At 32.9% G+C, this 26071-nt stretch overlaps 1 protein-coding gene across 1 annotated transcript in view; it reads right to left on the reverse strand.

Annotated features, from left to right (window-relative positions):
* Window positions 1–1050: 1050 nt before the first annotated feature.
* Window positions 1051–26071, reverse strand: part of LOC125053828 (semaphorin-5B) — a 53964-nt gene continuing 28943 nt past the window's right edge. The window contains exons 4-20 of the mRNA XM_047655402.1: window positions 22871–23078; window positions 19897–20051; window positions 17892–18048; window positions 15122–15321; window positions 13695–13856; window positions 13105–13396; window positions 12181–12391; window positions 11215–11367; window positions 10440–10643; window positions 9676–9915; window positions 6643–6719; window positions 6205–6421; window positions 5520–5678; window positions 4985–5128; window positions 4289–4408; window positions 3605–3738; window positions 1051–3114 (exon numbers count right to left, since the gene is read on the reverse strand). Coding sequence (XP_047511358.1) covers window positions 2887–3114; window positions 3605–3738; window positions 4289–4408; window positions 4985–5128; window positions 5520–5678; window positions 6205–6421; window positions 6643–6719; window positions 9676–9915; window positions 10440–10643; window positions 11215–11367; window positions 12181–12391; window positions 13105–13396; window positions 13695–13856; window positions 15122–15321; window positions 17892–18048; window positions 19897–20051; window positions 22871–23078 — 3061 coding nt within the window. The 3' untranslated portion in view covers window positions 1051–2886. The remainder of the gene's footprint in view (window positions 3115–3604; window positions 3739–4288; window positions 4409–4984; window positions 5129–5519; window positions 5679–6204; window positions 6422–6642; window positions 6720–9675; window positions 9916–10439; window positions 10644–11214; window positions 11368–12180; window positions 12392–13104; window positions 13397–13694; window positions 13857–15121; window positions 15322–17891; window positions 18049–19896; window positions 20052–22870; window positions 23079–26071) is intronic.

The following is a 26071-nucleotide window of genomic DNA, read 5'->3' on the forward strand; positions in this document are numbered from 1 at the left end:
TTAGCAAATACTTAGGGATTTTTTATAAGAACGGCACCTCAGCATTATATACAAATTCACAAGTTTCAATATCTGTAAAATCATTTTTCTTAATGAAGAAATTACAAAGCGTTACTCCAAATTTGGTTTTAACACTAGACCCATTTTTTTTATTAAGTACATCGTCATGATCGTGGAACAATGTCGGATTGGAAAACAATCCAAAATCCACTTTTTATCATATTTTGATACCTACTTACTACATAGACTAAATATTACGAATACATACAAAAAATCCGTCTTTTTAAATTTCAAACTAATCAGTCGGTAAAGTGACGGATTTGATAGAAACATGTGATTTTTCTAGAAAACTGTGTAATTTAATGTTATTATTTTTATTTTGTTTCAAAACAAACCCTTTCGTTTGCTTTTATGCGAATTTTCATAGGAACAGAATATGAATTAAAATAGTTATGACAAAAACTAACATGATTATATTATTTTGAAATGGCTGCCCTGTAAAGCTTACTATTTGTCAAACCCGTCACTAATCTACGACTATGACGACATAATATTCAGTATTTGACATTTTGAAGTGCTCAAGACTAGATTGTAACTTGGAGTTCGAAATGTTAGCCAGTGTTTTTTTGCTGCGTAATGTTTTATTACTTTTATTGGTTTTTTCTCAATAAAAATAATCTAATATATAAAATTCTCGTGTCGCGGTGTTTGTGGTTAAACTCCTCCGAAGCGGCTTGACCGATTCTCATGAAATTTTGTGTGCATATTGGCTATGTCTGAGAATCGGACAACATCTAATTTTCATCCCCCTAAATGTTAAGGGTAGTCCACCAATAAATTATAATTTTTAGATATTTTTTTTTATGATACAGCATTAAAAAATACATACAACCCCTAATTTTCACCCCTCTACTATCAACCCCTATTTTTTATTAAATGATACTTTGTTAATACTTTATTAGCTAGTTTATTAATTACTATAGTTTTCTAAGCTGTAGCTGTGTTGTATGCAACTTGTGGCAGTAGGCAATTAAAAATCAAACACAAAAATAATACGACAGTCTTTATTTTTAAGTAATAAGCCCGTTTACATAATTGACGGAGTTCAGGAATGAAAACGTTTTCGAACATTAAAAAATCACAATTAATTTCCCAAACATCGGTGAGTTATATGAGAAGCCTCCTTAAATTTTCTAAACAATAAAAGTACAATAACCTTAATCATAGGAAATAATAAAACATGTTTAAAACGTAAATCTTTAATTTTACGTTTAAGTAGTCGACTCTTTCATTATGGCTCAAATAATAAAAGACAGCAATACAAGTGAGTATACACTTATTCTGATTTTTCTAAATTTATAATCTATTACAATAGTGTTCCAATTTCAAAAAGTATATTTTATAAATAATGACGTCACGGTTACGTATAATATTATCGTTTTCATATCCCATGTCTAGCTCAAAGCTCATTCAACATTATCGTATAAAATATGGTTTTACACGACCCAATCGATTTTATAACAAGCATTCAAATAAAACTATGTATATACATTTAACATACATTGTATATCATCCAATAGATGGCGCGATACAAAATTAATATTTCCTTCCTTAATAAAGACAATTTTAATATCAAAATTAACTATGTAAACTTAATTATATGGCTCAATATGAGCCAATAATAACGTCGAAATATATTCAACAATGCATACAAAAATATAAAATAGATTTCCAAATAAACTCTACAGCGCCTCAAACACCGATAATTATCTCTTTTTATTCGCAAAACCGCCTAACAATGTTATAGCATTATGTATATCATTTAGCGCCATCTGTATTTATTTCAAGGAAACATTCGTATACATTAAGGCACCTCCAATTTTAGAAAATAGAAAATTAATAAATTGATCATTTAAAAAAATTATAAATTTAACATAAACATTATTTATTTACACTATTATTTACATAAATGCTTATTCATAATGGACCGGGGATTAATATAACAGTCGCTTAAATGGCACAAGCAGCTTTGTTACAGTACCCATATATTTAACTTAAAATATCTAAAATAATAATGGCACTAAATTTCTTTATATGTAGCATCAAGCTAATACTAGTTTTATAAGCATGTTCCATATTCAAACACAGAATAGATAAAGGTACTGCAAATGGGAGGCGTCAAAGTGGCAACACTGGTTCTAATATAATTCCAAAATCCTGGCCTAAAGGTTTAGATACCAGGCCATAAACTCCAAAAAAAAAAACCATTGTAGTATATTTGTCTATTCTGTGGATAGGTGGGCTGGGCCATCTCATCAGCACATGACTTGGGCAAATTTTGTGTAGGAAAATTACTTTATTGAGATGGAAAAGTTCAGGTCAGTTCGGTTTGTTGTATAACAAAAGAAATTATACTATTAAATTAAATTTACAAAATTTTCCATTGAATTTTAACTTTAATATTATTAACTGAAAAACAGTGTTCTCTTGAACAGATTTAGATTGTTTTTGAGATCTAAAACGCATAGAGATCGATAAATTTCTAACCTTCTTAATAAGAAAAAGGAATTTGAAATTTTCCAGTAAAATTAGGTTAAGAAAACTATAAAACTGAAATAGACCAATATTGGAATTGATAAATTTTCAATATAATAATAAGTTTTAAGGTTGTAGATTTACAGCCTAAAGAATATAAAATTGTATCACTTGTATTTCATAATACAGATCTTAATACATAGACAAATGGCCATCTGATATCGTACACAAATCTAAGATTTCTAGTACTCATATATCGTGTTCTACACGAAGGACATAGCATTAGCGGCCCTTTCAATAATAATTTCTTACCCAAACGGCAAAAGTCATAAAGGCTTATTTCCTTTAATCTCAATAGAATTTATCCTCTTCAATATCCAGGTTGTTCTTTGTACAGGGCTGGTTTGAATGTCTTCGCAATGTGCCCATAGAGTCATATTCGTTTGCGATGGCCTTAGGGTACAATTTAGGGGTAGTGGCCACATTGTGGTTATTGGCGTTTGATATGTTAGTTGTTTTTAATAACATACTGTTGCCCCCGATACCAGAGAATGATGGTTGCCGTTTTGGTTTGCGAGGCTGAAAATTGATTACATATTAGAAACTTACTGAAACTTTAATGTTCTTTTTGAAACGCGGAACTCATATTTAGTTCAAGACTGTCAAACAGTTTTCTATACTAATATTATAAGAACGATTTGATTGTTTGTTTGCATCGAATAGGCTCTGAAACTAAAGGACTGATTTGAAAAATGATTACACTATTTGATCTCTACGTTACTTGATTAACATAGGCTATAGAATTTTTTTATAAAAGTTAAGGTTCTGTATGAAATTGCGATATTATCGTAATTTTATCCTAGGTGAGAAAAAGACTAATAAAAAACCTAGAAACGCTGCGAAAACTATGGAAAATAGAGCAAAGTGATGAACTACAGTTTTATTAAGCCAATATCTACAAATAGTCCATGATACCATGTGTCTAACAAAAAAGATATTTTTACATTTAAAAGTCTATTTAACGAGAAAAGCTGTGACTAAAAAGATGTGACTAGGGAATTTAACTCACCCGATCCAAAGGTACAGTCACGTAGCTGTTCTGTTTCGCAGTAATATAATGTGGACTCGACGGTACACGGGACGATCTGTTCCACGAACCACGACGCTGTAGGAATATCACCACGCCCAGGCACACTAGACATCCTAAGATAAAGAAATTATTTTAGTATACAGTTAATTTAGTTAAGTCATAGTTTTTAAGAATAACAATAGCGTGAAAGTAGAATTGACGTTTTCATGATAAAACAACAAAAAAAAAACTAGTGTATTTCTTCAAAATGAGTAAGTAGAGGTAAAAGTTGTTTGATAGCCAAAACGTACGCTACGAAATTTCTTTACTATACTAATACCTATTGATTTAAACTAAATAAGTCAGTTCTTCAACGTATTAATGAAACCTATTTGTGGCGCTACAACCTTTTAAGTTTGGGCGCTCAGATATCTTTATCGGTTTTGTGATCATTGCTTATTTTAATAGGCAAATAAGTGATCAGCCTTCTGTGCCTGACACACGCTGTCGACTGTTTGAGTTTAAGTTATGCCGGTTTCCTCACGATGTTCTCTTCCTACACTATACGAGCGCAAAGTGCGTACAGCATGTGCTGCCATAGTTACCATTTGTTATACGCAAACAACATCATATATACTAACTTTAATATGTTCAGGCCTATAGCCTGTATTGAATCACACTTACCAATAACAAAAGAAGCAACAACGCATCCGATTATCCCACCAAGGCTGAGCGATTCGTTGCTCATAGTCACAAAAGACGCCATCTCCACTCCTTGACTGTACGCTGGCAATGCGTTTAATTCTGAAAGAACATTATGTTCTATTGCACAATTTGATATGATTTTTTTCTAAAATGTTCCGCATGTTGTAGATTGTTTTTGAGAACTAAAAACGCATAGAAATATTGATGTGAACGTTTTTTTCTTAATGAATAATGAATGAATTTCTTTTTAGTTTAGTCATATAAGCATACAATACGGTATTCTTGTCCAAAAACAATACACATTATACTATCATAACAGAGCCATCTATGGGCGCAATAGGTAACTGTGTATTAGATTGCAATTGATCACAGCGACATCTAGGTTAGAAAGTCGAACAGTGGACCAAGATCAAAAGTTCTGCTACAATATGCTTAGGGGTCGTTGATAATGTTTTTATTTTTTTTATTATCCATTTATCATCACTTCTTATAGTGCCATCTCCATCGAAAGTTGGCGATTATTATGGCTACTTTAATTTTGGTGCTTTGACCAAACCATTGTTTGACAAAAATCACACATATCACGTCTAATAATACAAATATACATATTTCTCAACATCAAAAATAAACCGCTTAAACAAGAAACATTGAAATTTTAACAAAATAATAACTCACCATTATCCATATTGTTATCATCACATCGCGCCACTTGTAACTGTGGACCGACGCAGGCGCCACTCTCACAACTTCGCCGTCTCACTCTTTCTCCTCCATCGCATTCACTCCATTGGCCCCATGATCCCCAGCCAGTTTCAGATTCTGGAATGGAAAGTGGTCGATAGAAAACATGGATATTTTAAACGGAAAATATTTCGTGCTAATCTCAGGATCTGAGTTCGTCTATAAAAAAATTGGTCTATTTATTGTGAAACAAACGCGAGTGACACCGTAGAGTAAAGCTTGTATACCATAAAGAAATACAAATTATTTGTGAAATAAAAGATCAAAATGAGTGTCCATGGGCGGCTGTATCACTTAACAACAGGTGCGCCTCCTGCCTGTTTGCCTCTTCTATAAAAAATATCCCTAAGATACACACAAAAAACACACGTTTTCAACAATTTTAGAGTACAGAATTTAATGTTTTTATTAATATCTACATTCTTAGCCAATGTAAACACAAAACATAGTAGGAAAATAAAAAATATACCTGCGCATTGATTAACACAGATTCGTCTCTCGAGCGCAGCACCAGCGTCTGCGCAGCCCTCGGGCGAGAGGCACAATCGAGTGCGCATTCGATGTCCCGTTGCACCACTATCACAATTGCCATTGCACTCACTCCATTCACTCCAACAAGACCATTCACCTGAAATATTAAAAAAAAATATTACTCAAAATTATATTATTCAATTGTGGCTTTAATGAGGTCTCTGATGGTCAAGTTTAATAAATCTCTGTCTTAAATGATACATGATAAGGAAAAAACATTAGCACAAGCTTCATCACGTGACCATTTTCATAGGAATTCCTTTGACGCGCCTGTCGCAAAGTAAGTCTCCTGGCTCTACAAAGAAAATTTAAAATAGATTCATTTTTTGACACAACAATTTTCTTCTTTAGAGCGACATTAGCAAGAGCAACCATATGGCCAAGAAATTTGTTTGGCAATAGTCACGTGGTCAGCATTATCACTGGTTATTTATTACAAAACCTATACATGAAAAGTCACAGCCGAAGTATAGCACAAAAATAAATAAAATACTGTACACCATAAATCTATTTATTTATATATATATATTTCATATTAATAATAACTTTTAATACCATAATATATTTGTGAATCACTATATATATGTGCTAGTCAATCTTCACCCTGTTCCTCGTAAACTTACCATTACAAGCGTGAGTGTTACAGGCTCTAAGCATATCATCGGGTCCACTGCATGGGGGTCGTCGACATCTCCTAGAACGGGCTTGTTGGCCCCCTCCACAAGGGGCAGAACAGGCTTCCCACGGACCCCAACCTTCCCATCCATCTTCTTCTGGGGGTGTACTGCTACATGCCCCTTGGGCGTTGCAATATCTCTCTTCTTCACGGGCTAGAGACAACTGGAAAATAAGATTTTATAAATATTAAATGCCACCATTTATATATTATTAAGCAATTACATTAGTTATTAAATATTATATTTATTGGGTTGCTTCTTATTTTGCAAATACGCCTATAATTCAAAAATACTTAATGGTATCGAAAAAAAAACTATCAGATATGGGTGTAACTCAATGTGTGTATTAAAGAGTTAATCTGAATTCAAAGTATATATATTTACCCTTATTTGTTCCGGTGTAGGTGCCTTACATAGGAATTTGAATCGCTTTTCAGTGTAACTGCCATCAGACGCATTACCTGTAAAAATAATGAATCATATCATCATGGTTTTTACTTCAAAATATTACCATAATCTAAAAATTATAACAGTCAAATATTTTTTCATTTGGATTTATTATATAACTAGTAATTTTAAGCTAATTATATTTTTGTTAACTGGGTCATTCTTCTTTTTAACCTACAATTAGTTGTCTCCACCAATCAGTGAGAAAATAAACAAGGAAATTACTATTATTTTTTTCTTAATTGTATTTCAACATGCACTGTACTATATGCATAATGGCTATGCACGATCAAATAACAAATATATTGAATAATTTAATTGTAAAAGTACGTGACAAAGTAGTAAAGCGTGACAGAAGTGTATATCATACAAATTCCCTATGTCTCCCGCTACCTCAGCTTGCGTTTAATCCATAATATTACGAAAAAATTATATGATGACACAAAACATAAAAATATCTTATAGCTCCTAAATATATTGCCTATCATGCAATAGCAACCATTATTTTTTATCACTTTTAATAAAATATTTAAAAAATATCAAATACTTGTCTCCTACTGCCTGGTGTTTTATTTTGTAAATTCTGTCACGTGGGTTGTCCTTCGAAATACGCGTTTGTGCCGCTCGTCTTTGTGGCCTGTGATTGAAGGTTTAGACCTCCTTCCCCCCCTTGGTACACTTTCCCCTATGAGATCAAAAGTCAGCGCGTCAATCGCTCGAAAGCTGTGACAGAAGGTGTGTGTTTTTATTCGGCTACCGCTTCGTCACGTAAGTAATGGATTCAAAATATAGTTATTGTTGTTACTTTTTGTTGTCTACTCTTACGTTATAAGAAATATTTTGTTGTCAATGAGTAAATTATAAATTATATGTCAGCTTTTAAATGTTATCGACTTAGCAACAAGTTTTTACCCCTACGTCACATGTCAACTCTGTCACACTTTTACCTAATGGCAAACAATTTTTTCGAAGATTATGGGTTTCGCCAAATATCCTGGAACTTCTTTGAATCAGGGCATGGAAAAGGAGCTTCTGATGGTTGGAGGGACAATGAAACGCCAAGGTGATGCCATAGTAGGTAGAGGAAACTATAGCAGATGTTCCAATTCTTATCCACTTTCAAGATGCCAACAAATTTAAACGGTTCATTTTGACAGACTAAGACTTAGAAAAGGTAGCAACAACGATTCCAAATAATATTGTGCCCCTGAAAGGAACAAAGCAAGTCCACCAAATGTTCACGGAAACTCGTCTTAAACCATAGGGTATTTAGTTGTTGCTGTGAACAATTCTGTTCTTACGACGTTGTTTTCTTATTCTAAATTTATCAGCCTCTGCCTATATATATATATATATACTGTGGGCGTGTTCTTATCTAACGAAAAAGAAGACGATATAATTCATGATGTGGAAGATTTCATGCTCACTGATATTATGAACACAATTAAAATGCCCCGAAAAAGATTTTACGATATTATGTATACATAATCCAGCCCAGATGAATCAACCAATGAAGGTCAGCCTTTCGCCACGCTTAAAACGAAAGATCCAACTGATCAAACTGCTGTCTGCGGTACTACTTACCAAACACTCCAGGCTCCGAATGTTAATAAAAAGGGAAGAGACAATATTTCTAGTTCGAAGAGCCACTATCAATATTCGAAAAATAAGACTTTCTATCAATGGCTTAATGATTATTTTATTTTATATTTTTGGAAACGTTAATTTGATGTTAAGCTATACTAGACTTTAATTACTTAAAACGAATGAGTAGTCATTTAATTTACTAAAATATGAATCTCTTATTCTAAAGGTTCTCAAATGTGATTTCAATAATTATCTAAGTTCGATCTCATGTTATTTTATATGACAATGATGAAGACTGAAAAGATGTATAACAAAATAAATTATTTTAGAACAATAAACCTGTTTTATACCAAAACGCAGCCTGGTATCCCCTAGAATATCAAACTCCGTCACGATGTTGTCTCCTGATAGGAAAATTATTTTTGTCTTTTATATATTTTGTTATGACTAGTGCAACATTTAAAATTTATATTTATATTATTTGATTATATTGCTATCTGTGATATTGGTATTTATTTTTAAATGATAGTAAAAATTGATTTATAGCAAAAAATTCATTTATATTAGCAGAAAATGTGACGGAGTCGTATTAGGTCACGAATAAAACATATTTTATACATACAAATGTATTATATTAATATGTTTTCTAAAAGCTCATTTAGTTAATTAATGTATTACAAAAGTAGAAGTTATTTGACAAAGAGTATTCGATAGAATAAAATAAAAGATTTCGTGCCGAAATAGTAAATTTTTTTGTCGAATTTTTCTTTCAGGCCTAGAAAATCGTACAAAAATCTGTAAACATCTCGGCAAACCACTTTTTCCAATAGAATAGAAAATCCGCTATCAGAATATATATATAAACTGACAAGAAAGCTTTATATTTTTATTTTAAAAATTGAGCTAAAGCTTTATCAAATTGTAGGTTTAAAAGAAGAACGACCCAACTGCCTTTTGTAAATTATATCCTGTTGTTCATACAGACGCAAAATACAAAAAACTTTGAATACTGTTGGGAATAAAATAAATAAATCAGTGGCGCTACAACCTCTTTAGGTCTTGGCCTCAGATTTCTGAATCTGTTTCATGATCATTTTAAATTTAATAGGCAAGTAGGTGATTCAGTGCCTGATACACGCCGTCGACTTTTTGGGTCTGAGACATGTCGGTTTCCTCACGATGTTTTCCTTCACCGAGCAAATGTTAAATGCGCACATATAAAGAAAATCCATTGGTGCACAGCCGGGGATCGAACCTACGACCTCAGGTATGAGAATCGCACGCTGAAGCTACTAGGCCAACACTGTTGGGAATACATAAGAATTTGGAATGCACTTCACAAGACCAAACTAAAATAAACTATTATCACACAATATATCTTACCAAGCATTTGCACCCACGGAGTCCAGGCAGTTGCCTTCCGAACCTCACAAGGTCGTAAATCACAAGGCAGCCTCTCGTATTTTGGTCCTTCGCAGTCCGAACCGCCATGTTTGGGTGCAGGGTTACTACAATTTCTGCGTCGTTCTTTAGCCCCTGAGTTGATTCCACACCCAACTCCTGAGCATGGAGACCAGGCACTCCATGATGACCAGCCTCCATCAACTGGAGCTAAATTGGGGTCTGAAATAATAGATATAGTATGATAAGTATTGTTGATTATGGAAAATACATTTAATAATTATTTTTTTATTTGAATTAATTGCAACATTTTTTTCTTTTTTTGCATTTGATTAGTTGCAACATATAGCCTTTAGAGCAATAATTTATATATGAATGTTATAATGGATCCCTAAACATGAGGTCGTAAATTCTCTTAAATATAAAAGATTAATTTATTAATATATTATTTCTATTTGAAGTCGCATCAACGCCAAAGCTTTAGATAATAAAATGATAGATAGTATTGTCTTTGATTGACATAACCTTTACACATTTAAAGAAAAAACTTTTTGACCGGATTGAACACTCCGCCCGCACTTTTGACTGTGACCACGCACGCTGTAAAGCACGCGAAACGTCGGATAAATTTAAAATTATGTTAAATAGTTGTAAATTTATAATAAAACATAACTTCAATCCGGTCAAAAAGATTTTTCTTTAAAAAATGATAGATATTCCATATACATGTATATAAGGTTATTTACCAGGACATGGAGGCAAATTAGCGCAGTACATATCGCTAACATCCAGACCGACGCAGACTCGTCCACCAAATTTGGGTTCAGGGGATGTACAGGTGCGTCGCCGGGACTTGACTGCGATGCCACAGGTGTTTGAACACTCGGACCACGGAGACCAGGCTGACCAACCACCATGAACCGTACAATTTGCCACTGCTATACTTGCACCTGGAAAAAAGTGGTTATCTTTGCTTACTAATAAATAATATGAGGAATTATCTGGGTTTTTTAATGAGCTATTTAATTTTCTTTCACTGATGGTCATGGACGTTTAAACAATGCTTGTTTAAAATCTCGTAATCCGCAATGAGGCATGGGATAAACATATTTCTGGTCAATCGTTCGCCGCAAATCAAACCTCACCTTCAAGTCTCAGACGCGGTATATATGTCGCAGTAAAGTAGTTAAATCAGAGAGTTAATTGAATCTCTAGATATTCAATTAAATATCGATATTCAATCAACTCGCTAAAATTCGGTCAGACAAGTGACTGAACGAAACGCTTAACGAGTTTCCTAAACGTTCCCAGACAACAAGACGCATTTCAACTTTGGTAGGGTGACAAAGATTGTAAAAAAAATCATATTTTTATATTTTCCTATATATATTTTCGTTTAATATTTCTTTATTTAGGAAAATGAATAGCCAATAAAAATATTTTTTTTTTGTTTTATGTTTCTTTAATTAAAAAAAAATATAATAGAAAATTCGAGTAAAATAAAAAAAATCATTTATTTACCTGCACACTTCTGTCCCCCATTCGCTGGTCTAGGGTTGTCACATCGCCTGGTCCGACACATACACATGTCGGGTTTATCATCGTAAGTGTTTCTAGGTGTTCCGTCCTGCATACAAGGCTCCCAGTCTGACCAAGATGACCAACCGCCATCAACTTAAAAGTTAAAACAGAAAGTTATTGACAAACTTATAATTATTTTACATAATTTAAAAATTTTCCCGACGTTTCGCGTGCTTTACAGCGTGCGTGGTCGCGGTGACAAAAACCTGGCGGTGAAACGTCGGGAAAAATTTTAAATTATGTAAAAAAATTATAAGTTTATACATGGCTTCAATCCGTTAAAAAAGTGTTTTCTATAAAAGTTATTGACATTTTTGTAAAGAAATATCTATATAACTAAGTAGCTTTGGTCTATTTTTATCAAAGTGAAGTTCTTTCGAATAACTTTAAATAATAATAAACGTAGAAATATTCAACACCAAACGGTTTCTAAATCTATATATATATAATGAAAATGGTCTTCGTTTGAGGCTCAATCACGCCTAAACCACTCATCGTATGAAACATGTACATGTACATGATCGTACATGAAACTACCACCATTCGATGCGAAATTTTTCCTAGATGGTTTATGGCTATTTATTTATTAAATTCCACCGTTCCTTCATTTTTTTATTGTTGTTTTACTTTTATGAAAATTTATCCATACGGACTTCACCGCGGAAACATTTGGGCAGGCTTCCTAGAACCTCTAAACGTCAACATCTGTTAAAAACTCGATTTTCGAAATATTTCAATTTTCTTAGCGGGAAGTTAAAAAGAAGAATAATAAAAATATGAAAAAAAATAAAATAATGAAACATAAAATTTATTTTAATTCGTCCAGCAAAGCGGGCGCGAAACGGCTAGTATGAAATAAAAGGTGCAAATAGTTATTTAATTAACAAACTAGTTTTATAAACCAACCAGGTGTGCTGACAGTGGGACACGTAGCCGTGTTCTGTATAAAGTAAGTCTGGTGTAAATGAGGTGGAGCCCGAATACAGTTTTCCCTGGCATCGTCCCACCCGCAGTGTGGGTCTGTGGCACCCACGCAACTTGACCTGGTCTTGTATCTGGAACATCGCTCGCTTCCCAGACGAAGTACACCCGTATCACTACCTATGTAGAGCGACATCTGTGGAATAGGTTTTTAATATTACATTATGTTCCTTTTCTTTCACTATGGAAAGTCTTTTTGGCCTTTTTCATCTAAGCAAAGGGGCCTTCACAAATGTTTTCTTATTTATATACACTCGTTTTATGTTAATTATATTAAAATACATACATAAAATACTTAGTCTCGACAGTTAAAATAACTAAAAAAAGGGTGCGTGTACTTATGTACGCGCGTAAGAAGTTATACTTCTTTGGCATTATTAAAAATAGTTTTTATTGCATGCAAATAATTGATTACAATCAAATAATCAAAGACTGGAAAAGGAGTCATTATAGTCAATAAAGTTCAGTTTACATTTGAAAAATTAAATAAATAAATATTTATTATTATTCTCTTACATTAAGTGTAACATAAATTCTATTATTATTATTCGAATGTTGTTTTTAAATTATGTCCAATGCCGTAGCATCTTCCGTGGGCAACTTCATTTTGTTAATTTTGTGTCACGGTGCGCGCGCATCGTAAAATTTCACTCTCATCAATTTTTCATAACGCGCCTAAAGAAGTATAACTTCAAAAATTAAATATTTTAATTTAAATAATTTTTTGCGTTGTATGTTGTTTCATTCTTCTGTTTTAGTAGTGTTAGAAAGAGACATGCACATTTCAACAGAGTTTGAGAGTTTAACAGATATTTTTTTTTTTTTTATTAACAGTTAATTATTACTTACAGAATCCTTAACAAACTGCATAGTCTGGATATCGTATCCACCATTGCCATCCTTCAACTTCCAAATTTCGACCACGCATGCGCCCTCATACCGCGGCAGAATTGCCAACTTTATAATACTACTTTTCTGTGTTGCCACAAACACGACCAGCTGCTTTCCAACATTTTTAGTGTTGGCAACATCGACTGTAACGTGAGTGAACCGTTCTAGAGTGGCTTTGTACACTGGTCCTCCAGAGATTGGTTGTATTGCGTCGTACATTAAGTGATACCGGTGGTATTCTAATGCGAGTCTGAAAAATATGGTATTCTGAGAAATGAAGTTATATGAAATAAATTTCAATATTTTTTAAAACATTTTTAATGAATTTTTTTATCTGTTTTACTATTTTTGCGGCTTACTGGTAACTTTTTTTAATTGAACTAAATGGTTTTATAACATATTTAATATATGGTTCTTTATTTTCGATGTCGGAAAATCTATTGTAACAAAGTTTTAATTTGTGTGTATTTTTTTTTTAAATTAAAATATTTACATTCTGAATAATTTATACTTATATATTTAAGTTTGTGGGGTTACTATATTCTTACCTTGTATCATTAGCACATCGGAAATGTTCCCTAACTTCTTTGGAAGGAGACTTGGGTTCCCACGTAGAAGTGGGCGAGTCTTGCACTTTGTATGGCCCTTCGAATGCTGCATGTATATCTGACATATTGTATATGCACACAGCGCTGCCAGCTATGCTGTTTCTATAATACAAATTACGGTGTTATTCATAGTCATTATACTATGCATTTAGTACGTATATGGAGTTAAACTTTAGTAGTTTCAAAATAAGAACAAAAATTTGTATTTGCGTTGAAATTATTGTCTTTGAGGACATAAACAATGTCAATCAGATTTCTGCTACTCGTTTGATTAGATTCTTTAATAATATTGTCTTTGATTAACATAACCTTTACACATTTAAAGAAAAAACTTTTTACCGGATTAACCACGCACGCTGTAAAGTACGCGAAACGTCGGATAAATTTAAAATTATGTTAAATAATTGTAAATTTATAATAATACATAACTTTAATCCGGTAAAAAGTTTTTTCTTTAGATTCTTTAAGTGATTCAACACTGCTAGATTATTTTATATGGGGTTTTGTTAGAGAACCGAAATGATTGCAGCAGTGAAAAAGAACCACGATTTTGTCAAAAGGCGATGAAAAACCTCGATGAAAGATTCGACGTGGTGGATATTTATCAGATATAATTTTTCATCACCTTACAGTTTTTATACAATAAAGATATTAATCATTGTCATTTTAAAACGTAGTTAAAAATCAGCGTTAAAATTATTGTCTATAAATGTTATGTATTGTTTTATTTTGATTTACAAAACTCAGGAATGAGAATCGCACGCTCAACCCACTAGGCCAATACTGCTCAAAATATTCCGGTGTTTTAAGTAATAATAAGCATGATTTTCAAAATGTCCCTCTAGTATCAATATCAATAATTAGAAAATCATTCAACCAATTTAATGTAGTTCATTAAATGAAGCGTCGAAGACGCAAACATGGTTACACGTTACAATTCAATAGCAATAATGATTACCTTATATAGTAATCATTATTGCTATTGAATTTTTGGGTTTTCAAACGTTAACTACTTTCGTACGCTGATTTTATTATCATTATGTCATTGATCATTATGTTGGTGGAAACAATAATTTTGATCCAAGATACGATAATTTTACGGTCCTGGTACGATAGTCCAACTATCTACTAGCCGTGCGATTCTGTAACTCACTTTTCGAAGTCGTGAAGCAGTGATTTTATGATTTGGCACTCTGATTAGGAGGGAGCTTGTAGTTTATTGTTTATCAGAATGCCAAATCGCAAAATGACTGCTTCACGACTGATTCGAGCGACCGCCGCTGTGAAGACCGCTGTGTGAGTTCGAAAAGTGAGTTACATAATCGCAAGGCTGGTTTTTAACACTGGTAAGCACCAGCCACACTTACGTAGGGGTACTGAATACAGCTACAAGTAATTTCTCCTGAGGCAGGTACTCCATACTTTGCACTTCGTCGTAGTTGAACGACACGTCACCGGGCACTGAACATTTCAGGCGAGCCTTTATGAACGTACTCCAGTTGTCTTTCATCACTAGATGTCCACCTAAGTCGTTTTTGCACACTCTGGCGACCCGGGAGTAAAAAATCTGAAAAAAAAAAACAGTAAATTTATTAGAGATGGCAAAAAAAATCTATATAATAATTCTATGTGCCGTACAAATACTTGAATTTGAATACTAAAAAATAATTTTACATGAGGATTATATTTAAATGTACTATATTCCTATTTCTATTCCTTCCTATTAGATTCCAGGGATTAGCCTAAATGAACTGGGTTCGATTCTAAGCGAAACAATGTTAGGAGTGGGAAGCACAAAAGGCAGTACAATTGAGTAGTAGCTGAAGGCACAATACCCTGAAACGACGGTACTACAATTGAATCAACTTTTTAAATAGAAATAAAATATTATCTGGCTTATCCTTAAGTAACATGTTTTATATTTACTCTCCATGTTGGTTATTTGTCTTTATTAATATTAAGATTTCATATTATTTTTTGTTTTATTACTATTTTGTATTGTAAATTAAGTTTCGCACTGTTGCACTTCTTTACAATTATTTTAAAGTTTTCTTTAATTATGGTTTCCTGGAAGAGATCACTTGCCAAAGGCTGCCAGTTGCACCATGTTTTTTAAGATTATTGTTAATATTATTATGTAATTCCTGTGCAAAGCAGTGTTCATATTTTTTTTTTTAAGAACCAAATTCTTGAGAAAGTGATCTTAAGTGTTACACGCAACAAAAATTTTCCTTATAATATTCTTAAGTATTAACTTACGGCCATATGGTGTTAATGGTCCTAGACATTAAAACCCTTTTATGGTCAAGTAAGAAATACTTCAGCACTATAACACCTGTCGTGGCTAGTTTATTATCTAGCCCGGAAAACGATAAGGTAACTTAAAGACATCGCTTGAATCCTTAAATATTTAATATGCACTTTGAGTAACAGAAAGCTTAATCGTTTTTTTCTCTACGTTTCTTTAACTTTGATAAAATTACTTTGGGTAATAATACTCATATTAAGACTGCCTTTTAACGTCTTAAGTTTTTATACTGAAAAGGGCATTAAAGATACATTAGAATGAGCCTAGTAGACTAAAATTGGGATAGCTGATGGAAACGCGTATCTCGTTCGTATATTATGTATATTAAGTTTCTCATGTAATTTTTTTTTTTTTGTAATGAGAAATAAAGTTCTTTAAACATAATATTCTTAATTATTATTAGCCGAGTCGTTAGTTTCTTTTAAAAGAACTTTAAGCGATTTAACTATTACTTAATAATATTAAAAAGAAGAAAGATTTGTATTTCTTGATATCTGTAAAGAATGCAATCAAAACTAAATGGACCGATTTCTTAAATTCTTTTACTATTAGAATACTACATTACTATATAGGCTATATTTATTTTCCCAGAGAAACATGCTACAATTGCATTAACGTAAATTTTACAACAAAAGTATATCAACAAGCGCGTAATAAAATTAAGTAATTCAACATTTAATTTAATATTCTCTACATTCTATTTAAAATCTACGCTTCGTAGAAATTACGTCTTGTATTTTAAAAATAGAACTCCGTCTCAATCAATCACAGATAAAAGATAAATTCAATATATATTCAATCCAAATTAGCTATTGAACAGCAATGTTTACGCACGATTGAGTCCATAAAAATGTAAATACCATTCACAATATACAAATACTTTGAATTGTAAAATAATTTCCTGGCAACGATTTAAAATAATCTAAGCCTTATTACTGAGGAATAGGAGTGAAGCTCGTATAATCATAAGTTATGTCACTGACGTATTGCAAGCTATTTAAGGTTTTAGCCTGATACAACTGGATTACTGTAATGGGTTTATTTTTATAGCTATTTTTGAGATAACTGTTGCCTTATAGAACACTTAACCAAAATTCCAAAATTGCTATTTATGTATTTACGTTGTATATTCGCGGATGCTTGGCGACTTCTTCGATTCTAACATATTTTCAAATGTATTTGGTTGGCCTCATGCGTGATGTTTGAGCTTAAATAAAAATATATTCATGCTTACATTTCTTTAACTATTATTTTATTATCAAATATTTTTTTACTTTTAATAAAATTATATTTTTATACGAAGAGTCTATATCCAATGTTTTGTAAAAGCAAAACCTTCGTTACTACAATTGTTACTGTGGCTTTCTATATGAACATTATTATAACAAATAAGTACAGTCTTTTTTTTTCTATATTAGGACAAATCGGATCTTTTGATAATATAAAAATATCGTTCGACGGATTTCTCGTTAAACGGAAATTAATCAATAAAGCTTTTTATAAATTTGAGGAATACTTAAATGATCCTAATCCTTAGGATTGATTTGCTCCAGTTCAAACAATTTGTATGACAATACTTGGCGATTAAAAAGAGTGGCGGAAAGTTTCTTGCCAGTTCTTCTTACCCGCTCTACGCCCTTGACTTGCGAATTGGTAAATGTAAATTTACAATTAATTTAACTTGACAATTCATAAACACTTGTTTACCTACATGAATAAAGATATTTTTCTATACATACTACTATTGGTGAAATGTTTTAAATAATTATTTTGTATGCATTCAGAATATAATTTGCAGGCAACACAATTTAATTTCGTAAAGTAAATACCTTTCCACAGTTCAAATGTTCGACAGCCACTTCTCTGAATACGAAGTAAACGAAGTGGTCATCTTCGAAACTCCCTACAAATTGTGGTTCGTTCAAGGAGTTTGGATCGTACTGGGTCGTACGCAGCATTCCTGTGTTGCGAGAGGCACCGTGAGTCCTGAAAATAATATCTATATTCAATCCGCAGTCTTAAAAAAATAGCTTTTACTTGGCTCACTAAGGACAGTTGTAGATGGTTATATATAAATATTTTAGACTTAGGGCCTGTTTCACAATGTATGGATAAGTTCTACATAAGTTCCAAATTAGCTATTTATTACTTATTGATAGGATAAACACTATTGTTGCGTTTCATGACTGTCAGATAGCACTATTCGTCACATAAAGTCCATCATAAGTATGAATCCGATGAAGAGTCAAATAGCACAATTTATCTTCCAAATAATTTGTGTTGCATAGCTATTTTGTACTTTATCCATACATTGTGAAACAGACCCTAAGTTATAATATCTTATTAACAAAATTTAATTTTACTATGTTACATAGTTATATTTGGGCTAAGTAAATTTGTTTGACGTCCTAGTGGACCGGAACACTATATCTAATTTATGCTTCGATCACACATTAAAAACTTAATTTTAAACTTTTAATAATAATTACGACCTTATTATCGTAATACAGTTTATTTGTTGCCAGGTTTTGATCTCAGTAATAAATTTGTGGTCTAATTCCGAGCTTAAGTAAACATGTTTTCATTTGTGTCCTCAAAAATAAAACCTATCGCTTTTTCCTTTGTTGCATAAATGGTAATTAAAGTCAACCCAAAAGGTTTTTACTCTATATATTTATATCGTTCTGTAGTGGACAAATAGTTACAAAAACGACTAAATGCGTAAAGAACGATCACTTTGTTGCATAAGTTGTAATTAAAGTCAACCCACAAGGTATTTCAGTGTAAATACAAATAAGGGAGCAGATGACAAAAAAATATCCGAGAGTACGTCTTCCATGGTCTCCAGAAGTAAAAATCCAAATACTGTTTAATTAATTATTTAGAATAAGACAATTTCGTTCAAACAAAAAACTATACAAGAGCTCCAGTATTAGTAGTTTTAAAGTTATGATGATAATTGATTTTGTCTATATATGTAAAGTAATATAATTAGATAATAACAGAGCAGGCAGAAAATAACAAACGGCACAAATATAAGAGTCTTTCCTCCAACTTCAATTTTGTTCCCTTTGGAGTAGAGACTCTTGGGCCGTGGGGTTCAAGTGCACAGGCGCTTATTAAAGATTTAAGTTGGCGCCTGGTAGATAGTACCGGTGACCGCAGAGCTGGCACTTTCCTGGCTCAAAGAATAAGTCTCGCAATACAGCGAGGAAATGTTGCCAGCGTTAAAGGTACACTGCCACAGGGACCAAACTTTTTAAATTTGTTTTAATTTTAATTTTATTTATTTTTAATTATTTTTATTATTACTTTATAGGTTAAGAAAATTGTAAATACTGTATTTGTGTAAATAAAAAAAATAAAAAGTAATAAACTTGCCAGGGCAATAAAATATTAGATAATTATATTAATACTAGCTGATCCGGCAAACGTCGTTTTGCCATGTATATCATTTATAATAAAAAATAGGGGTTGATCGTAGAGGGGTGAAAATTAGAGGTTGTATGTATTTTTTAATGCTGTATCATAAAAAAATAGAAATTAAAAAATTTGTCTAAACAATAAAAAAAAAAGTTAGGGGTGGACTACCCCTAACATTTAGGGGGATGAAAAATAGATGTTGGCCGATTCTCATAGATACCGGATAAGCACAAAAAATTTCATCAAAATCGGTCAAGCCGTTTCGGAGGAGTATGGCAACGAAAACTGTGACACGAGAATTTTACTATATTAATATTCATACAGAATAGTAAGGAGCATGTAATATTTAAAATCATTTCTAAAAGTGTACTTAGTCTAGGTTAAATTGAAGGAATTTTGAAAATCACTTACCGACATATGGCTGTATCAGAACCAGTGAAATCAGTAGGTGTTCCAACATAGTACTCGCCAGTGGATGATATAATAGCAGTGACGTTCGAGTGAGGGTTGTGAGGACAATTTGGAACGCCCGACACCCATTCAGATATCAGATTCAGCGATTCAATCTGCAAAAAAAGTTCTAACTCAACACTTTGGTACATATTATACATACACACAGGTGGCTGACAATTCCTGACTGAGCTGACCTGATCATCGTAAATGAAATATAGTGTTGAGACGCGATTCTCCTTAACATAATACTAAGTTATATGTCTTCTATTATAACACGAAACTAGTAAAAAATATGTTTCCTAGGCCCCTGATGTATTAAGAGCTAGTGACTTGAGATACATTCACTGTGTAGCAATAAAATAAAAAAAATATCAGCGGCGCTACCTTTTTAGGTCTGGGCCTCAGATTTCTGAATCTGTTTTATGATCATTTGTTAATCTAATAGGCAAGTAGGGTCAGTCTCCTGTGACACACGCCGACTTATTGCGTCTAAGGCAAGCTGGTTTCCTCACGATGTTTTCCTTCAGCGTTCGAATGTTAAATGCGCACATAGAAAGAAAGTCCATTGGTGCACAGCCGGTGATCGAAACTACGACCTCAGGGATAAGTGTCGCACGCTGAAGTCACTGCTCTTGTGTAGCAGTAGAAAAAAAAACAATTTATATTTAAAACATTAAACAATTTAACATTTTTAACTAATGTTAAACGTTAGATACTTTAAAAATACAATAATTAGTTTTTCATTATCATAGTAGACATTACCTAAGTTGGAAAAATCTGAAGTACAGGTAAAGCGTGAAAGGCAGACCAAATTAATGAATTCAATAAAGAGACAAAAATGTCTGTCGTTTTTATTATATTTTCATATAACATACTCTGTTATAGTCTGTGTGAATGAGAACTGACATAGCGGTAATTCGACCTAGCACCAGGACAGTATAATTCTCTGCTACGCATCATTTTATCTAAGTATCAAGTTGATTACTGTCGAACTATAATGACATCAGAGTGTTATCAACATAGCAAAAAAGGTAATTTAGCATTACTGCGACCTTAAATCTCATGACGGTTCTATTTCCGCACAGACTCTACACTCCTATTTTGCCTCTATTACGTTTCCGCCACTGTACACAAGCAAATGTTCCATTTTTGTCTTCTACCAAACTGTACATCTTATATATAAATTACGTGTCACGTAATTTGTTTGTCTGCTATGGACTCCTAAACTACCGAACCGATATCAATCAAACTTGCACACCGTGTGTAGTTTGATCCAACTTAAAAGATAGGATAGCTTACATCTCAATTTATAGGCGCAATATTATTTTATTGCAAAATATTTGTTTATTATTTGATAGTCACAATTCTAACAGATGGCGCTGTGTTGAAAGTACCAACGTTTCACATAAGCTACAATTTAATGGCATAACCACCAAAAAAGCATGGTTGTCCCCAAGACTGGTGTTCTCCCTTTAATAGTTTACTACTAAGTAATATAACAAGAATCTTAGCCACAGCAACGCTTGGCCGAGTCTGCTAGTCATATATACAATTTAAAGGAAATAATTTAATTCTTTCTTAGCCGTTCAAAGCACAAACATCAGCGTTATAATTAAAGCATTGACACAGCCCACGGTGACCTACTTTTATTCATTAGGAAATACGGCAGAAATATGGTAGTTCATTATCGTGGTTCGCCTAATTTCGTTATGATAAGATAACTGTACGACCTTGTACTTTGATTTACAACGCAGTTTTCTTCATGAAGTATTCATAGAGTATGACCATTTACATGACTATATTCGGATTATTGCTTCATGTAATTTCATGTATAGGTAGATAAATCTATAAGAATGTATGAAAACTTGGCTAGTATTAGTAATTTTTAACATTACTCAAAAGCTGAGGGAGACTAGATTTGCAAATAAATTCTCTTTTAAAACTAATACAATATTTAGATAACCCAAAGCCCTGTTTATTATCGTCTCAAGTCTTTATATATATAATTCTTCTGTGAGTGTGTATGTCACTGAACTTCTCTCAAACGACTGGACCGATTTTGATGAATTTTTTTGTGTGTGTTCAAGGGGATCTGGGAATGGTTTAGATTTACAAATCAGCCCGCCAGATGGCGCTGCAGTCGGTACTTTCATACTTTGCTTTACTAATTGCTTGAAATATCATGCAGGACAACGTCTGTCGGGTCCACTAGTATAGGTAATATATTTATCAACATCAAAGAAAGTTGCGACCACCGAATAAACACTTATTAATTACTTGACCACATTCATTTAGGCAGCTACTAGTAGTCACAAAAAGTTAACAGTTTAATAAGTATCAAATACTATAATATTGTCTATTAAATGTTTTTCAATAACTTGGGAATTTAACACCTGTGAAAACTTCAGAATTCTTAAGTGCGACGTATTGAATGGATAATATGGTAGCTGCGTTTAGAAAAATATATTTTATGCTGAACTAAAGTCCTTCGATTTTCAATTTTCATATTCGACATTTTCGAAATTTAAAACTCCGAAAATGTCAGTTATCAGCAGGTAATTTATTTACTACGCCACACCGTGTATAATAATTCTGCAATTGCCAAAGTAAGGATTTCGATTGGAAAATTCAAAAGTTTATACTTCTACATTTTAAGAACTTGCAATCAAACGTAAGAATAATATTCCTTTCCTAATCTTCTATGAATTTAGTTCCAGTTTTATCTAGATAAGTTATATTAAAGAATAACGTTAAACTTCAAATAAAAAATATATGTTATTGTCCTATCTCATAAAAACATAATAAACAATGTAAACTGCGCTTCTCGTAAAAAAATCCAAAGTGCCATGAATTTCCTCCGCGAGTAATAAAAGCCATACCGCCAATCTCACATGAGCTGACATTAACCTAACGATATTTTAATTTCACTCACCTCACGCCAACTGCATACAGGGCTAAACGCATTTGTCCCACAAGCGAAAAGCTTATGCCCGTACGAGAGCAGAACCTTAATGTGGTTATGGCAATCCTCTTCCGTCTGGCCTTTGTCCTGGCATAGTATGGCTTTGTCTGCTGGTGCGGGCCAGTCTGCTCTCTCTAGTTGCCGCAGACCACGAAGTGAGAGACGGTACATGGTGTCTCTGTAACAAAGATAATTTGAACATAAATATTTTTATTATGTTTCAAGTAATAACCAGAAAATGCTATTGGTGATAAGGTAAAAGAAAAAATAAAGCTTTTACCATAAACAATATTTTTATATAAAACAGGTGGTAAACGGGCAGGAAGACCACATGAATTTAAGTGACTCCGCTGCTCATTGACACTACTACATATTAGAAATCGGTACGTTCTTGAAGGACCCTAAGTGGAATTGGTTCGGAATTACTTCAGCGAGCAGCTGGTGTGGAATATAGCGGTGGTGCACGGCAAACGTGCCTTAAGACAGTTGTGGAGCGACGGACGTCGAGGTGATACGGGTGGAATTTTGTATTCTGTCTTAACACGCGATGATGGAACAACGGATTATACTGTCGGAGTTGTGTAATATAACTATAGGTATTACTGTGAATATGTAGAGGTACATATATATAAGTATATTTATATTTAACATAACATAGGTCTACTTTACCACAATATGTAACGCCTATATCATTTCGGAAAGCACTTTAATCTTTCACAATACATTAACATTATTTTCATATAAAAATGCTATGTCACAATCAGCCCACATACTTATGTATAAATCTACCAACGCACTAACCTCGTACATATGTTCAAGAGGTTAGAAGTACTATAATAATTATAAAGGAACAAGGAAATCATTAGACTAGTAAGTTTAATTGTTTAATAATCTTAAACCACGAGAATAAAGAATCTTGAATTCGTAAGTTCTTCCGGAAAAATTTGGTACGATTTTAGAATTTACTGAAACACTAATGCATACCAAAGGGCCCACGTTTTACGAAAACTACGGACTGTGTCCTTTCACATACTTAAAGAATAGTTGCAGAGACGCGTTTTAGCTATTTCTGGTTTATTTGTATCTTTATTATCTTCTCGTGTTATCGCAAATAGATTTATTCTAACAAACTCTAATAAATTTATATTAAAATAAACACAGTATTTTTATTATTATTCGCAAAGAGACAAAACTGCTATTAAACAAGTTTAAAGATTTCAAATCTACAAAGGTTATGTTTGCTTAGTTTTAGTCTAAATTCAAATATAGAGGTTAACGGGTTGAGTAAATATATTTTTTATCTACACTCACGCAAACCACTTCCTTTAAAAACAAACGCGTCTTTAAACCAGCAAATTATTATTGGTTGTTAAATATTATTTCAAAACTAGCTGACCTGGCAAACGTCGTTTTGCTATGTATATCATTTATAATAAAAAATAGGGGTTGATCGTAGAGGGGTGAAAATTAGGGGTTGTATGTATTTTTTAATGTTGTATCATAAAAAAATAGAAATTAAAAATTTTGTCTAAAAAATAAAAATAAAAATTTAGGGGTGGACTACCCCTAACATTTAGGGGGATGAAAAATAGATGTTGGCCTATTCTCATAGATACCGGATAAGCACAAAAAATTTCATTAAAATCGGTCAAGCCGTTTCGGAGGAGTATGGCAACGAAAACTGTGACACGAGAATCTTATATATTAGATTTGACCTCAAAATAGGTAATCACTAACTCGACACGTTTGGCCTGGAAAAACGTCTATCAAGTACGAAACAGGAACGCCGTGTTTAACGAAAAATTACACTTCGAATTGTAAGCATTTGAAGTTTTTCAAAGTCAAACTAACACTACACGTGGCCTTGAGCCACGCCTCTACTTACGCCTAATTTCTCATTAAAATAACAAGCATAGTCTATTACTGTATAACAGATGTTGTTAATAGAGGACACCCGAGCTTATATACGTACTATGACCACTATTTGCAGGATTGTTTTTTTAATAAATAATTAAGTATTATTTTATTAATTATGATTACCATTGTAACATCTTTTTACTAAAGGTGTATTTTACGATGCGCCAATTTATTAATACATAATAGGAAGGTTTGGTGACTTTGAGTTTGAGACTGAACGTAAGGATGTTATGTTTTGATCACTGATGAAGCACATAATACTAATTCATGTACAAGTTCGATGTTTGCTTCTCAAGGAAAAGATTTTCGACTCTGCCCTGCAGTGGCGAACATTCAACGCATACAAGAGCGATAAGCAACCAAAAACTTCGCACGGTGAAGGAAAACATCGTGAGGAAACCGGCTTGCCTTAGACCCAAAAAGTCGACAGCGTGTGTCAGGCACAGAAGGCTGATCACCTACTTGCCTATTAGATTGACAAATGATCATGAAACAGATAAAGAAATCTAAGGCCCAGACCTAAAATGGTTGTAGCGCCACTGATTTATTTGTTATATGAATATGTTAAAAAAACGTTTGATTTTATTCTCTCTGTTTGTTGAAATGTGTGATTGTATTTAACTTATTTTATATATTCTTTAGTACTTCAGACCCCAAGGTCCCTTAGTAGTTTTGTACTCCTACTTTATTTAAAATGTAATAAAAAAACATATCATGAAGTTTCTATTCATTTAGCACGGTTTTATGAATGGTATCATTACACCAATTTCATGACATTTTTGGTCACATCAAGTGATCAGTTTTACCCGGCATCATTTGGTTATATATACTTCAAGATATTGCTTAAGCGATTAGTTCTGCATCTAAATGCTTATTAGTGCATAATCTTTGATATTGACTACGTGCAAGTTGCATAGTAAACATGTAACCGGTTTCTTGTTACCCAAGTATCGAATAAACATACTCTTAGTATATGAAACTTAATACATTTGTGAATACGCAGTATAATAGGAGATTACGAATAAGCTGTGTAAGTAGTTTTGTAGCCACCTGGACTGTTTGTATGTATAAAAGAATGTTCTCCTTATCTATTAGACTGCTGTGAGGAGGGTGTTTTTGTCTTACATTCGCTCACTAGTCGACGGGTTATATGCATTAAACAGAGAAACGGATTCACCTAGCACTACACTCTATAAGGGTGAGAATGTTCTACCTCAACTATCATGTCTGTGACACGGTCCGTCTTTCCGTTTG

This window comes from Pieris napi, chromosome 11, assembly GCF_905475465.1.
Source record: "Pieris napi chromosome 11, ilPieNapi1.2, whole genome shotgun sequence".
In the NCBI taxonomy this organism is placed as follows: Eukaryota; Metazoa; Arthropoda; class Insecta; order Lepidoptera; family Pieridae; genus Pieris; species Pieris napi.